We start from the raw sequence: 16,321 nt of genomic DNA, 5'->3' as shown, positions 1-16,321 counted from the left end.
AAACAGAACATTTGAAGATGAAAATAATTACGTTTATTATAGAATAGCAAAAAGTATTGGACATTTTACTTTTTTTGGCAAACAACTAAATTTGTTTTATTTGTGTTTCAAATGATATTGGCCTAAATTTAGCTCCATACACTTCCTCCCACAGTCCAAAAACATATTTCATAAATTCAATAGTTACTATGGGTGTCCTGATCTGTGCACACTACAGGCTGGCAACTAGTCCAGAGTGTGTCCAACAGTAGTCAAAATGGGCTCCCCAAAAGGGACACAGCAGGTTAAGAAAATGAATGGATAACATCAATAATTATTTTTGCATATTTTCCTTTTTTTGTTTTACCAGTTGACTTGTATACTGCCTGCTTTTGCATTACTTTCTTTTATTCTGGGCTGAACATGTTCAGGAAAAAATAACTATTTAGTAGGCTTAGCAATTTTGACTAAATTTTATTTTTAATGTCATGTCCCTTAGCAAAAAGTAGTGAACATGAAGAGTCAGGTATTAAGCATACTTGAGCGTAAGTATATCAACAAAAAACAAAACCATATCCATGTAGTTCAGAAAGTATATTTTCTGAATATTTATTCAGATGGAATATTTTAAGTTGGAGTTAGTATATAAAAAAGTAAAGTTCAAGTATATTGCCTCACTTTTAGCATAGACTAAGTATACTTATAGTACGCTTAAAAAATATTTTTTTTCTAAGGGGTACAACCTTATATTTATATACTATTATCCTCTTGTACACTGCTTAGAAAATAAGTTTTATTTAATGTAATATAACTTAATACATGTGTTGCCCATAGATATGGTCCATCTAGTTGTATTCAAGTGTAATTATGGGAATCTGTACATACTAAACATGTCTTGCAGAGGACCTTTTATTTTAATAAATTATTACTATTTTTTAAAACTTTCTTATTTAAAAGTTGGTGTGCAAATCTGAGAAAAATCAGGAAGTAATGTTCATGTTGGAGTGAAATGGTGAGAGAATTGGCCTTATTTATTAATCAAGGAAAATTATAACAGCACATTACCATGAAAAACAGCTATCCTTTACTCTGACAGGTAAGAACACCAACTTCCGGTTGAGCGCGCTCCCGAAGTAGGATGCAATTCTCCGCGTAACACCCGGTTGGAAGTGCACTGAGTCCAGAGCGCATACGTGATTAGTCAATGATGCCTTCTTCAGCAATAGGAACAATCTGTTTACAATGTGGAATGCTATGATGACTTTAAAAAATATTAATGTAGTTATATAATCTGGTAGCATTAAATATATATTTATTTTAATGTTATATTCTACAAAAATCTGACGTTTTATTAAAAAAAATGTTTATTTCAGCCAATTTTTGTCAATAAGTAAAACTTTTTAGTCTGCGTAAGTATAAATTTAAAAAGCTTTTATTTTTTAGTTAAAAACACAAAAAGGATGTTGTCACGTGATGCACAGGTCGGACTTCCGCCCGCAGCTCGTCGTGCTTCCTGCCTTGCTGAGGGAGGGGACGGTGCTGACGGCTGGGAGGACGAAAGGAGAGACAAGATAGCTTTCTGAAAGCTATAAAAGAGTGGGGAACGGCCCGGGATTTCACCGTCCGTCGGGAAATAAACATCTAGATTCACTAAAGCTGCTAGAATTGTCACCGAATCGGAAGCAGAAAAATGTCTACTAGTCGTCAGCATAGCGAGAGCAGGGCCATCCCGACCAGGACGGTGTTGATCAACGACACAACGCAGCTACCTCATGACTACTGTACCACCCCCGGAGGCACTTTATTTTCTACCACTCCTGGAGGTAAACTAATATTTTAAAAATAATTGTTTTTATCTGTTTAAAGTATCATGTTCAGGGTGTTGACTAACCTTTACCTGTCCCCGTCAGTGTGGCCTATAGACTCGCTTGTCATCCCGTTCAAAACAATAACAAAGATTAGCCCCGCCCCTTGTTCTTTTCCTGTGTTCTGATTGGGTGTTTCGCAATGCAGTGATTCTGAAGGCTACTTTTCCTCTAGCAGGTCCTTTGATTTTAATAAAAGTAAGAAAAAAATATTTATAAGTAAAATATGAAGGTCACCTGAAGGTATTTATTGACATGTATTTATTTTAAAAATTTTTTATTTATTAAAGCAAGGGGAAAAAATCCACCAAAAGTGAAGTCAAATATTGTTCCATGACTGCATGTGACAGGATTTTACTACACACAAAATAGGTTCATATTTGATTTTGTTGATCACATTTTTTTTGTCTTTAAATTGTCTTATTTTTTGCAGCCCATCCATCAAATAACATTATTTACAAATATCTCCCGTTCTATTCCACAATTCAATACATTTTGAATTTTTTAGACTTATAGTCCCACTTATCTCATCTTTTGATTTATTGTAAAAGTGTTCCCAGCTGTCTTTTATGATTTTATGATTATAATCGTAATGAACAATACTGGATGCCAGCTCAGATGAGGAAAATGTAGCCCTACGTGGATCTAGTAGTCTACAAGTGGATGCATCAGAATGGGAGCTTGTGGCAGGAAATTATGCCTGACAAGCTCTTCAAGCAGCATCTTTTTCATCTGCTCCTGATTCACAATGATTTAAAAAAAAAAAAAAGAAATCATCAGAAATGTAATTTTAAGCTTCATTTTCTTAAAATATGTCCTCCATCATGAGAAAAATCCACAATAACATGCTAAAAACAGTTTTCATCAGAGTGGGTCTTTAAGAATCACTCTATTATGTATCTTAAAGGTTTATTTTTTTAAAAGTTATGCAACTTAAAGTCAGCAGACTTGAGATTTCTATTGACAATTTCTGTAAACAAAATACTTAACCTGAACAAGCATTTCCTTAAACCATCATCCTGCCTCTTTTGCATGTCTTCAAGACAAAGAGATGTATGTCAAAGTGCGTTTAAGCTAAGAGATAACCCAAATATGCAGAACAAGAAACCTTAGAGAGGTGCTGGCTGAAGTTATGTCAGTTATTTTAACCCGACGTATCTCTCTCCAGGAACTCGCATCATCTATGACCGGAAGTTCCTCCTGGACAGGCGCAATTCTCCCATTGCCCAGACTCCTCCAGCACATCTGCCTGTCATTCCTGGAGTAACCAGCCAAAATATCATGCGCGAGAACCAGAAAAATGAGGCCAACAACCACATCAACAAACACGATGGAAAGCCCGCAGCAGGTAAGAGTTCAGAGCAAGTGATGCGCACAGTTAGCAATGGGAATTACATATTAACATGTTTTTTTTGTTTTTTTTTTTTACTTTAGTGTGATAAAAGTTTGAACAATACCAAAGCTGTTTCGCTATTTGTCATCAAAACCCAAATAGATTTATTTTTAAATAGTGAAGACATTTGTTGCTCCCTATAGGGGATAATTCTAGTGTTTAAATGTTTCTGAAGTTTTTTATTTATTTTTTGCTTTAACAGTATTGTTGCATAAATTGCTTACAATGACAACACTTATTTTAAGACCTGGATTTATTGATTTTTTTTGTGTGGAAGTTTCTCTCTGATTTTCTTGACACTTTTGTCACTTCCTGTTTTAGAAAAGTTAAACTTTTTTTTCTTTAACAAGTTTGTTGCAAAAAATGCTTATTTATGTAAAGTACTAGATTTATTTATTTTTTTATTTTTAGTTTATTCACAAAATGACTTTTTTTCTCTGTAGACTTTTATTTTGTGGAAGTTTCTCTCAGATGTTCTTCACACCTACTGTATATCACTTCCTATTTTAGAAATGTTGAACTTTTTTTTTCTTTAACAAGATTATTGCAAAGTTAAATATTTATCTAAGTACGAGATTTATTGTTTTTTTTTTTTGTTTATTTATTTACAAAATGACTTTTTTCTCAGTAGACTTTAATTTTTCTTTTCGGTTCCTCTGATGCTCTCCACACCTAAATCACTTCCTGCTTTAGAAATGCTGACCTCTATGTTTCTTTTTCTTTCAAGGTGATGACTCTCAGTTTGAAATGGACATCTAACCGACTGGAACCACACCAGCATAAGGAAAGAACCTGGCCTCGTTCACGCCAGCGGCTTGGCTTGTAGAAACCAATGTTGTGAGCCCTCATGGCAGCCATCTTCTTTAGCTCTCTGTCTCACTGCTGGATTGCTGTCTTCAAACCATGGGGATTCAGTGATATCATACATGCACAGCAGCTAGGCCTGAAAAATTCGGCTTTTTTGAGTAACCAGTTGCTGTATAAATCCATGTTTGCACAACAAGGGAGTGGGTCTGAAGATTTTGTAACAAGACAAATTTCCCGGTTTGCTTGTTGCAGTTCTTGTCTTACAGTTTTCTGCAACTCAGGATCTGCGACGCCATAAATGATAATCTTTAAAAAAGAATGGGGGAAACGATCATTTTTCGATGGGCCTTCGAATGAATTAAAGGCTTTCCTTTTTTTTGCTGCAGTTTTTGGTTTTGTTGATCCTCATAAGCATGTTATTTAAACCATCCTATCTTTTCCTGTTTGGTTTTACTTGAAACGTTCAATAATCCACTCTCACTAGGGCTGCTCAGTTTTTCAGTATGTGGATGTGTTTTGTTTCAATTTCATTTTATTTTTTTCCAAATTATAGAAGTATAATTTCATGCCAAACCAAGCTATAAGTTACCAACAAAAGTTTGGGCAGTTTTTCCTTTTTATTCAAACCACAACTGAATGTGGATCATTTTAAATCAACTGCTTATGAAGCAGATTTTAAATATTGCCACCTAAATAAATTTTATTGATTTATAAAATACAAAAATATATATATTACCTAATATAAAGTTACGACCAAGAAGAATTTCTGCGCTCAGCTCAGACTTTTTGTCTTTTTCAGGTAGTACTCTGCAATCTAGCAGCTCTTGAATATCCAGAGCAGATGGAAATCTACAACATGATAATAATTCATTTTTATATTCAGTTTCAGTTTTTTAAATAAAGCTAACTTGAAATGATCCAGGTTTTTATATACATTTTATTTAAACGCAGTTGCCCAGTATTTAGGGTTTTTTTGGGTGAAAATTCTGACAAACTTTTACATTTTCTCATGAAAGAGAGGAAACTTTTAACTGCATCAGGCTGAATAGATACTGTATATTTTAGAAATTGATCCCCCAGTGTCCTTAATCCATTTGACATGATCTTCTTTTCATGCATCATAGCCACCCATGCCTTACTTCACTTGAAATGCAGTAACTAAACTAGTTTCCTTGTCATCAGGTTGCACTTTCCAAGAAAGGTTTATTTTTTCAAGGTAACACTGAATAGAAGAGCATGTACCTGACAGTGAAGCAAAACATATATATATTTTTTGTCATGATTTCTCTCTTCAGACCGCTATGAAGTTTTAAAAAAACTTTGGTGACATTCAAAGGGGTTTCAAATGTCGACGGCATCTTTTTTCAAGTGCCACACTCTCATTTTAACCCACAACTATTTTTTTTGTTGTTGTTGTTTTCCACCACACAGTATGTTTAGCGAATTTTGCAAACCCGAGTAAAGGTTTCACCTTGTCTCTCAGATCTACCGGCAGGAATTCTTAAATTGATTTATTATTGGTACCCTCTGCAAAATTTTTTGGTGACAAAATCCCTGAGAGTCGGGACAAAACCTGTTTGAATTGCACATTCTTTGGTGAAAGTTTTCATATTACGACATGCAGATTTATTTCAATTGGTTTGACGATGAGGGCTTGGTGTGTGTCGGAAAAAGGTTTTGAGGCAAATTGACTGTAACCTTCTGTCTTGATTTCAAATAATGTTTTATTTCAAATAAAACTTCGATGCCAGTGGACACTGTTGCTGCGAGATCAATAAAATTCTTTAACAGAGAATAGAAGATTGTGTCTTGTTTTATTTGTTGTTGCTATACAATAAAAACTAAATTTCCACACAACTTGGTACTATTAACACTGACAAATCACATTGAAAGAAGCTTGACAAACACTTTTTATAGATAAAATAAGCCTTTTTACAGCATCAAACAGAGGGAGGTTGGATAAATAATAAAAAAACACATCTCAAAGACATTTTTAAAACATGATTTTGAATTAAAAGACAGCTCTCATGTACAAGGTTTTCCAAATAAGTCATTTTTATCCTGTTTTCTTTTCCTAAACACTCAAACGAGTGGTTTAAATGCAGTGATGATGGGAGTATTCTTCAAACAAGGAGTCAAAATCTGAAATGAAAGGTCCCCCTTTGGTTTTAAAGCAAGTTTTTGGTGCTGACAGTATCATTTCACCTGGAGGTCTGAAAGACTGTGGAGAGGGGGGGGGGGGATTCTATAAACTAACAGTAAAAGTTTAAAATCCATATGGAATTTTACAGGCAGACTTTTGTGGAAGAGCGTCCTCCCTGAGATAGGAAGGTGGAGGGTTCAAATCCAGGCTGACTCTAAAAATGGGACCCCTGCTTGACACTTAGCATTAAGGGGTTGGATTGTTGGGTTAAACCACCAAATGGATCCTGAGCACAGCTGTGTCTGCAGCTCACTGCTCCCCCAGGGTATGGGTCAAATGTGGAGAACACATTTCAGACACTTAGGTGCGTGACAACTGATGGGACTTTAAAGCGTGGGCCCTGCTGGATAGATTATATAGTCTTTAAAAAAAATTCCAGTTGTAAAATGATCCACTCCTATAGATAAGTTTTTGCATCTGCAAACAAAATTTGCACGTCTATGAATTTGTTTTGAATTAGTAAGTGTGATTTTTTTTTTCCTCAAGCAATGCCAATTTGTCCATGTTTTTTTTTTTTTAATCTCAAATTCTGAAATGAAACAAATCCAGTTTGATGGCAAAAGAGAGGATTTTTACTTTGAAAATATGTGGTTCTCAAAAAGCTGTCAAAAATCTATATATTTTTAACCTCTCTTTTGAATTTATTCCATTAACGAAATTTAGAATTAAACTAACAAACATTTTCAAAAGAGATTCCGCATTACAAAAGCGTTAAATTATTTATTTTCGGGAACGCATTGGTTTTACGTCAGGCAATAGCGTCGATTGCTCACTGAATTTTCGGCAGGCATTAATCCGGTCGCACGCTGGTCCTTCTTCCTTTTTTACGTCCCTGAGCGAGGCCGGCGTCAAGATGGTGAGTCTGCTGGCAAAAATTACAAATATTATCCGTCGACCATCGAGGCCATCCGTTCACCAACACACAAATCCTACACAATAAGTGACACTTATAGCATAATTTACAATAAAATAAAAATATTGCGCCAAAAAAAAGCGCGTAGAAGGGGGTACAGTGGAACATTTGAATGCTAACTTAGCACACTGGTTCGGACGTCACACATTTCCAATAAACAGTCTTTACGAATAAAAAATACAATTTTGCCCTGTATATACAAGCTATTTGCGGGGACTTCACTTTCGAGAAAGTATATATACTATTTCAGCTACTTTTTGTCTTTAATGAGCAAGATTGGGATAGTGTGTTAGCCTGATGTAGCTAACGTAGTGTTAAGATTGCTTTAGGTAGGCCCCTGTCTCCCGATGCTATCATGCAAAATGTTTATTATCTCCTTAAACATTTGTTTTATCGTGGACGTAATAAATTAAGGTTGTGCCAGTTTTTATGTCGGTGCACATTTGATTTATAGCAGGGGAACTATTAGCTTAGAACCTCTCGGAATGTGTCAAGCATGTTTAGGGTTTCCTCATGAATGCTAAACTTTGTGCTCTCAAACTGTCATGCGCTGTTACATTTAATAACATATTGTTTGAATTTCCTTTAGAATGACACAGTCACAATTCGGACCCGGAAGTTCATGACGAACCGACTCCTTCAGAGGAAGCAAATGGTAAGTTTCTCATGCTGTTAGTTACTATGAAGCTTTAGGTTGAAAAACATCAGTTTTAAAGGCAGAGTAAAATCTAATCAACCACTGTTTCTCTGTAGGTTGTCGATGTTCTCCATCCTGGCAAGGCAACGGTCCCCAAAACCGAAATCAGGGAGAAGCTTGCCAAAATGTACAAAACCACCCCTGATGTTGTGTTCGTCTTTGGCTTCAGGACTCAGTTCGGTGGTGGCAAGACAACAGGTTTTGCCATGGTCTACGACTCGTTAGATTATGCCAAGAAGAATGAGCCAAAGCACAGACTTGCAAGGGTGAGCTTGTAATTCTATTTTATTTATTGGTAGTGCCTTGTCTTGTGTCTGCATGTACTCTCTTGTCGTTTGGAAGGACTTGGACATTTTTTTCTTTTGAAAGTGACTATTTATCCATGATTTTGCTAAATACATGCAGCCAGTGCTGAACTTCTTTCTTGGCTGAACGGACCGGGGGAAGGGTTGAGGTTAGATTTTGGTTAGGGTTAAACAACAAAATGGTTCAAGAAGCGCGGCTGTGTCTGCAGCTCACCACTCCTCCGGGGACTGCAAAGAACAAATTTCACACATCTAGGTGAATGACAACTAATAGGACTTAAGCTTAAAATACATGCAACCATCAACAAAATTTAGCCTTACACACACTTAAAATAAGTGTGGATAGTGCAGCAATGTGCATCTTAAATGTGAATTTCCATTAATTTCTGTGCATGTCAATTCGTGCAAATAATATCATCCTGTTCTTTTAATTATTTGGGACTCCCTTGGATTAGATGTGATAGAATGCATGTTAAGTAGAAACAATGCTGTCTCCAAGAGTTTTTTATTATTATTATTCTTTTTTTTTTGTTTGTTTCTTTTAAGGTTTCTAGGTTTGTGTTTTTTAGTTTGTATAGACGTAAACTGATATTTTGGCAACTTAACTGTTCGGACATGTGAGATAAAGTGACCTGGGAGTGAATCAATAGACTTTTTGTTTTTAGTAGTTCTTCTCACTTGAAGATTTACATTAGTGAACATAAAGATGATATTGGCTGTTTTTTTTGGGTTGTTTTTTAAAGCTAAACTAAACTTTGTACTTTAGTTGGTAAAAGTTTCCTGTAATACCACATTTTCTGGACTGCAAGTCGCTCCGGAGTATAAGTCGCAGGAGCCAAAAAATGCATAATGAAGAAGAAAAAACATATTAGTTGCACTTTAAAGAGAAAAGTTCAACATTTATGAACTAATTGGTGTAATGTTGCATTTGACACTGAATGGGATTCATGTCCCAAAATGTGTTCATAAACTAGACGCTCCCACTGTGTGTGGAGAAACTATCTTTTAGCCTCATCGCTACATGATGGAGGCTTTGACTGTATTTCTCGTTTAAAATACACGCAAGATACGGATGATTTTGAGAGGTTAATTTATTTATTTTAAAGAGTTTCACAAAAGCATCTATAATGTCTTCATTCTGGTTTCAGGACAGAATTTTTTTTCCTTTTTCTTATGGTGATCGTTACCTTCTAGCCTGCAGGAGCTGCATCTGAATTACGGTGTTTTTAGCTGTTTGTAACCCAGTTTGATGGCTTGCTGTCCCACATTAATCCAAGGAAAGAAAAATAAAATAAAAAAAATAATAGTAATGTCTTGAAGCAAAAAAAAACATAACATACAAGAGGAGAATGATTGGATTCTCATACAAGTTTGTTTTGAATGGATTTTCTTCTGCGTTTCTGTCAGCTGAAAGCAGCAAATATTGATATACAAACCTGCAGTGACCTCTAGTGGTTGTTAGTGGAAGATACAGCTAAAAAGGCAACTGGTTGTTTGTGGGGAAAATGACGAATATATGAGCCTGTTGATGTCTTAAAAAAATCACAAATAAGTTGCTCCTGAGTATAAGTCGTACCCCTGGCCAATCTATGAGAAAAAAAAAACGCAACTTAAAGTCTGGAGAATACGGTAATCCTTTTCATAGAGATTTACTACAATTGGTAGTTTCAATGTTATTTTTTCCTTTTAAAGTTGTTTAAATGTTTTTTTGTATACAAAGATGAAATGATGAAATATAACTTTATTATAACTTCTATTTTCTTTCATATTGTTGGACTTATTACATTATTTTCTGGTTTGCATTTTTAAAAAGGGACCACTTATCTCTACATTAAATTTCTAATAACTCAGAGTGTGTTGTGTTTGCTCTAAGGCTTGATATTAACGTGAACAGTTTTTCAAATAAAATTTAAAGGTCATCATGATCAGTTTAGCATTTAAACGTATTTTACTGTTCGGTTAAGAATTAGATCGTTTAAATATAAATACGTTAAAGTGAATACATGTCTTCAAAAATTATTCATCTGTTTGGTGAAGGAGTACAAGGATCAAATGTTTGTTTTCCTTTCAGCACGGGCTTTATGAGAAAAAGAAGACCTCAAGGAAACAGCGCAAAGAACGCAAGAACAGAATGAAGAAAGTACGAGGCATCAAGAAGGCCAGTGTTGGCGCTGCTGGCAAAAAGGTACGGTGATGGTATCTGGTTGAGTCCTGTTACTGACCGTGTTTCTTTTCTCCTAAAGCGTCAATTATGAATATGCTGGAAGGATCGTTTATTCTTCTGTCCCTTAATTGAACCAAATATGAATTCTTGACTTTTTTTTCCTCATCTGTTCTTTTGCTCTTTTCTATTGTTTTGTGATTTTCACCACTTTCTTTTCTATTGTTTTTGTCATCTTTTAATTATTTCCAATTTTCCTCTGGAACTGTAGAAGGTAAATGTTCTCCATAAGCACTAACCGCTTTGTGCTGATAATCCAGGAGTTGTAGAGGATAGCTAACTCCTGCTTTTACCTTCTCACGTGTCTAATAGTCAAAACTCTCCTAGTTTTAGATGATTAGTGATGAAGGGATTTGACCTGCTGAGCAATATTTGCTGTCATGCTTATTCTTGCTACTAATCATGACTGCAATGCTGCTGTAGACGGTTCTGATATTGTTTAGTGGAGAGATCCTTAAAATGAAATAGTTGTCATTCTAGTTTTAGTGTAACCTCCCCTTGATCTATTTTAAGTAGTAATCCACTGATCTAATAAACTTAGCTCACATTGCTGTGGCTTCTGGCTGATAAAATATAAAATCAAAGTTTCAGTTCTTTCATTTTTTTCAGCACTAATATTTTTATGTTTCATCTGTTGTTTTTGTTCTTGGATTTCTTTTGCAGAAATGAAGTGTCATTTTACAGGTATATGAGCAGAACGAGCATGGTGTGTTGTGTTGCACATCTGAAGATGTGCCATGCATGTCACACTCCAGTGTTCTCCAGAAATGTTCCTGTAGTTTCCTCTCCCTTTCCCATGAAACTCCTTAGCCGTCACTTTTCCAGTGTTTTATCCAGCTGTTTGTGTGATACATGGACTGATTTAAGACTGAACAGAGAAAACCATTTAAAGCATTAAGTTTATATAGGATACGAGTTGCATGAAGGTGACAGTTTTGGGTGTCCGTCAACTGAACTAAAAAAACGTCAAAATTTGCTCTTGAAATTGTAACAAACTTTTAACATTGTACTAATTGAGCCCAAGTTATTGTTTTTAATTTATTTTTCTATCTATTTTCAGTGAGCCTGGACAACCAGACGGGTCGTCGTACTCAAGATGTTCTTGTATATTGTCATCAAATAAAATTTTGGGGAAAAGAAAATAGTTTGTTTTTCATTTCAAACCACTTTATTTTTTTTATATCTGCATTTTTTAACTCTAAAGCAATCTACACAAGAAGAAATTATTCCACTATGGAGAATAAATGTTTTACAAAGGCTGAGGTCATCACTGCTTATAGCTGTTGTTGAACCTAAAAAAATAATTAACATTTCTTGAATACAAAACAATGTGTGGTCGAGTCATTACACAAAAATTAAGCAAGACCACCAGGATTATATAAATGATTCTGGTTTGTATAAACATAATTATAAAATAGTGATACAGACATAGTTTTAATAAGTACATTTCATTCCTGCTCTGACCTGGCATTATCTAGTAGTAAACGGTATCACAAAGTAATTTTAGTTCATTTAAGTTATGAATTTATTGCAAAATTTGGATAAACTTGTAGTAATAAAAGTGGCCACAAGAGGGCTGTCTCAACCAATAAGTGATAGTATTAATGGAAACCTTAAAGAAAAAATGAGATATAATACATGTCATTAACAAAATACATTTACTCTTTTATTGTAATCTGTCTACTTTAGCTGTCAGTTGACTAAAAGATTGAAGCATTTAGAAATATTATATATATATATCCGAGGATCTTTATTTTCCATGGAAATCAGTCATGTAGTGCTGCAGATACTTTGTGTAAGTGTGCTTAAGTGCCATCTTCTAGCTCTTGCACCAAAATATTCTCATGTCTCTAAAAATGCTGGTTGATTATTTTAAAGAGCGCTAATTAACTTTGAGGGTTTTGAAACATTTTGACCTTAGGATGTGTTGGTTGTAGGTTTTCTTGGTAAGAACCTCAAAATAAATGCAGCATCTTTTGAGTTTCTCTTCATTCATTACCACCCAGCGATGGTACTTAAACTACAACATTTTAAACATCAAGTTCTCCAAAATGAACAATGATCTTGATTAAAAGAAAATGTTGACTCTAAAAGAGACATTTGGGCATCTTGATATAAAAATAAATCAAATATAACAGTTAAAAGATGCTCCAACATTACTTTGTTTGTACATTTTTTAAATTTGGTAGCATAAATCTGTAAGACTAAACTGCAGAAGTTCATTCTGAAGGATAAAGCTCAACTTCTATCACCTAAAACTGAGCAGAAGCTGTAATGATGGAACTGATAAAGTTTCTTAATTTTCATCAAGAAATAATTTAAGAAAAAATAACTGCACTGTATCCGATTGACCTTGCAGCGCTGCAAAGACCTCTATAACGCTGGAGACAGACGAGCAAAAGGCTGTTGTGTCTCCAGCAGCTTTGCGGCTCCTTACTGCTGTGTGGTTGTAGGAGGTTTGACATAAGTGGAGCTTTCAACCCAGGGAATGGTAACAGATGGTGTTGGGAAATTAAGCCTCTCTCCACCGCCATGTCGGCCCGTCCCAGGAGCCTCTGCCTTTCTGTCTTTGTCTCTCTTCCTCGTCTCAGCCCATATTTGCAGCTTCCCTGTACGCTTTGATTCTAGCTCTTATCTTTCCTTCTGCTTCTTTGTTTCACTTGAAGACTCATTATCCAGATTTTTAATTTTTTTGTGTTTTGATTCTAACTCAAGTTTCCAGAATGTAATAACTCAAGTAGGAAAATGCAAGAACTTAACAGAAAAAGGAATGTGTTTTGAGTAAAAGATGGTTTTATTTCTACATTTCTGGATCCACAAGGGGGTTCAAAAGACCTTCGGGGACGGAGAGGACAGCATGCACCTCTGCTTTTATTCCACTCAGGAGCGGGCGTGTAATGAGAACATCTCTCCATGCTCCTACAACAAACATGTTTTTGGAGTCAGATAGATGATACATGGTTATGAGAGGAGCACGTTTTTTTTTTCTTTTCCCGTCACACCAGGTGCCGTTTTAATGGCCTTTCTCTCTCCATGCAGAGTGGTATTTGTCGGAAACGAACAGAATCCCCGACGGCCTGCTGTCTGTTTGTGCCACGAACCCATCAGACACAACAATAAATAACAAACAAACAAAGCAAGTCTTGCTGTCATTTCACGGCAAACATAAAAAAGTTGCAACGTCGGTGTTCCTCTCAAAGATTTTTTAATTATGTTTGATATTTTCACTGGCGGCAGGAACACGTTTGCTGTTGCTGCTGTAAAGTCTGGCCAGGCATTCAAAGATGTGCTGCATCTTAATGAGTTATGTCTCCCTTGTTGGCCTCAGCGGGGGAATCATCACAGCTCATTTTGCAGTCCTGCAGTGTCCTATCAGCTTTGGCAGCCTGCTCTAAGTTCACTCCATCTGCCAGTTGCTAGGTGCTGATATATAAAATGATCTGTGCCTTGGTAGCCCCTGAGCACCAGGGAAGTGATTTGCTTTTGAGGACAAACTGTGTTTCGTGAATCCTAATTATCCTCTTTGCATCACCAGTCTGACATGGTTTTGTCATTTATCCCTCTCTGAGAGAGGAGGGGAAATGCAACACTGGTGTTTTTCCATCAATCCCTTTACAGCGGTTCAGGTAAAACGACTACCTGCCGTCTGGTGTGCAAAAAATCCCTTCTTTGGTTCAGTTGTGTGTTGAAAGGAGCCGTACTGGGGGCTTTTCCTGTGGCTGTTAACATGCTGTCTGCAGCTCAAAGGACATCAGACGAGCATAAAAGCGCGGGAGCTCACCTGCCTGCCCCACAGCACACCCAGAGCTTCAGGAAACCGGCTCCTTTTGTCGGCGTTGAGGAGCAGCACGTACAGGAGGAGACGGTATACGCTGGTTATGGAAAGAGAGGCAAAGAGAAATAAAAGCGGGATTGTGTGGATGTGAATAAGTGAGTGACAGTATGATGGAATGGACTCTGAGGACTCTGAGGTGTGAGTGTGTGCGTAAATGAAGTTACTGAAGAAACATGCATGCTTGGGGGGCTCGGTGTTAAGAAAACGAATGCTTACTGTCATTTTTGTTCTTAAACTTGGGTTAAAATAAAGCAAATTGAATGCAAATGTGTTAGGAAGTCGTGTTTTCCTGTAATATGAGCTTTTATTTCACAGAAAATCAGTAAAAAAAATGACAAAAACAACAACAAACAAAGGCTAAAATGGACATTTGATGTCAAAACAATGGGTTAAGAGCAGAAAAAAACATATTATTCTGCATTTGTGTATTTTCTAATGATCTAACTGGCGACAGCTGGAATTTAACAAAAGCTACAGTCATTGCCGACTTACCATTATAGACAAAGGTAAGCGATTCGCCTTTTAAATCTTCAACCAATCACAATCATACTTTTGTTTTTACATTTATCTCTCTCCTTGACTGTATATGAGAAGTGGACTGAGTGAGTGTGATGCTCTACTTCCGGTTCCAACTAAATGAAAACTATTCGGTCACCATTTTTTAACGATACACACTCCACATATTGTAACCAGACGACTTTAGTAATCGGCAATCGGTCCAAGTCGGTCTGAGTTAACATCTCTATGGCAACCGCTCTCACAAATCAGGAGTGAGCTTACTTGAAGGCCACACCCCTTCAATTGAAAAAAGACTCATCTGTCAAATATTTTAAAAATTCGACGTGAGACCACCTACTTTTTTTGAGGGATCTGATTGGTCAGTTTATAACTTGAATAGCTTGTGCTACAGAAAATATATAATGTTAAAAAGAAGTAGCAGAGAAAAAAAAAAGGTTATTCTGACAAATATGATGCTGTTTATTTCTCAATTGAAGTCTTTTGCGACCAATGAGAACTTCCTATTTGGAACGCCAGCAGGGAGGGGGTCACTCAGTCCAGCTCTCTTATACAGTGAATGATCTCTCTTCATTCTAGAGGCCCTCCATTCTCCACCTTCACCAGTTCTTTGTCATGGACTGGCCTTCTACCATCATCAGCGACTAGACTCACAGGTTTATTCTTCTATGGTCCAGCATGAAAAGCGTCATCAGTCCAGAGCTTTACCGCCAAAGACTACAGACTTACTGTATGTCATGCGTAACTTTTGAATCGGAAATAGATTTCTATTTGTATTTCTGTAATCTCTCCTTGATAACATTTTACATATTCTTTAAATTGTGCTTTTTCATTTTCAACACAAAATAAAGTAATTTAATATTAAAGAAGTGACTGAGAATTGTTTGCTTTAATAACTTTCACAAACTGTTTATACTAGTAATTTTGATTTTGTTGTTGATTGCAACTTTTCTCCTTGTGTTTGTTCTCTTTTTTATTAACCTTTATCCTCAACCCTTTCTGTAGGGGACAAACATTAATTGTTGAGAAACTTTAAAGGAATTATTAGAAAACTCTGGTCAGCTGAAGAAACATTAGACTCTATCTTAGTGTTTTGTACAGGCTTTACCGATTAATCATTAAACCACTAGCTTTATGACATATAAGCTAGTGGTGTGTATTAAGAGTGTGACGATATAAAACATATCACGATACGTGTCTCACAATACAATACATATCGCAATATATTCCAGGACCATACCGCAATCCATGTTTTTATATGATACTGGGAGCAACATGGTACAGAGTTTCAGTTCGGTACCCATCCCAAATAAAAACTAAGAAGTAGATGTCTTATAACAACAAAAACCGTGACTATATAATTTACACAAGCTGTTTATTGCGAGATCTTGTTGTTTTGATTGTGGTGTAGATAGATAGATAGATATACTTTATTAATCCTTACAGAAATTATGTCATTGTCCTTGCTCCATACATCACACCACACAGTCAAATTAAAAAACAAAACCCATAATAGAATAAAGTAGACAGTAATCATTAAAACAGTTAAAATGTAACTTTAAAAGTTCATAATTTAAGGAGTAAAAT

At 35.9% G+C, this 16,321-nt stretch overlaps 2 protein-coding genes across 4 annotated transcripts; both read left to right on the top strand.

Moving 5' to 3' along the window:
* Positions 1-1,473: 1,473 nt before the first annotated feature.
* On the top strand, positions 1,474-5,844 carry eif4ebp2 (eukaryotic translation initiation factor 4E binding protein 2). Its single transcript, XM_024297378.2, has 3 exons — positions 1,474-1,802; positions 3,013-3,192; positions 3,965-5,844. The coding sequence occupies exons 1-3, from the start codon at positions 1,670-1,672 to the stop codon at positions 3,994-3,996; spliced, it is 345 nt and encodes a 114-aa protein (XP_024153146.1). The 5' UTR covers positions 1,474-1,669; the 3' UTR covers positions 3,997-5,844.
* Positions 5,845-6,975: 1,131 nt separating this feature from the next.
* rps24 (ribosomal protein S24) lies at positions 6,976-11,525 on the top strand. 3 transcript variants are annotated; one of them, XM_036215451.1, is made up of 7 exons: positions 6,976-7,103; positions 7,750-7,815; positions 7,914-8,123; positions 10,234-10,347; positions 10,595-10,597; positions 11,047-11,067; positions 11,444-11,525. In XM_036215451.1, exons 1-6 carry the CDS (start codon positions 7,101-7,103, stop codon positions 11,050-11,052), a joined length of 402 nt encoding a protein of 133 aa, XP_036071344.1. In that variant the 5' UTR covers positions 6,976-7,100; the 3' UTR covers positions 11,053-11,067; positions 11,444-11,525. The 3 variants fall into 3 exon arrangements, with proteins under 3 accessions (XP_036071344.1, XP_036071345.1, XP_024152636.1); XM_036215452.1 differs by lacking the exon at positions 10,595-10,597; XM_024296868.2 differs by lacking the exons at positions 10,595-10,597; positions 11,047-11,067 and having other exon boundaries at positions 6,977-7,103.
* The last annotated feature ends 4,796 nt before the right edge of the window (positions 11,526-16,321 follow it).

Source organism: Oryzias melastigma, linkage group LG15 (assembly GCF_002922805.2).
Source record: "Oryzias melastigma strain HK-1 linkage group LG15, ASM292280v2, whole genome shotgun sequence".
Taxonomy (NCBI): Eukaryota; Metazoa; Chordata; class Actinopteri; order Beloniformes; family Adrianichthyidae; genus Oryzias; species Oryzias melastigma.
Note: the sequence above shows the minus strand (reverse complement) of the source record. Positions and strands in the feature narration are given on the sequence as shown.

Coding starts and splice junctions, on each gene's coding strand:
- eif4ebp2 (XM_024297378.2), top strand. CDS start 1,670: ATGTCTACTAGTCGTCAGCATAGCGAGAGCAGGGCCATCCCGACCAGG. Junction 1,803..3,012: donor ATTTTCTACCACTCCTGGAG/GTAAACTAATAT, acceptor ATCTCTCTCCAG/GAACTCGCATCATCTATGAC. Junction 3,193..3,964: donor CGATGGAAAGCCCGCAGCAG/GTAAGAGTTCAG, acceptor TTTTCTTTCAAG/GTGATGACTCTCAGTTTGAA.
- rps24 (XM_036215451.1), top strand. Junction 7,816..7,913: donor TCCTTCAGAGGAAGCAAATG/GTAAGTTTCTCA, acceptor GTTTCTCTGTAG/GTTGTCGATGTTCTCCATCC. Junction 8,124..10,233: donor CAAAGCACAGACTTGCAAGG/GTGAGCTTGTAA, acceptor TTTTCCTTTCAG/CACGGGCTTTATGAGAAAAA.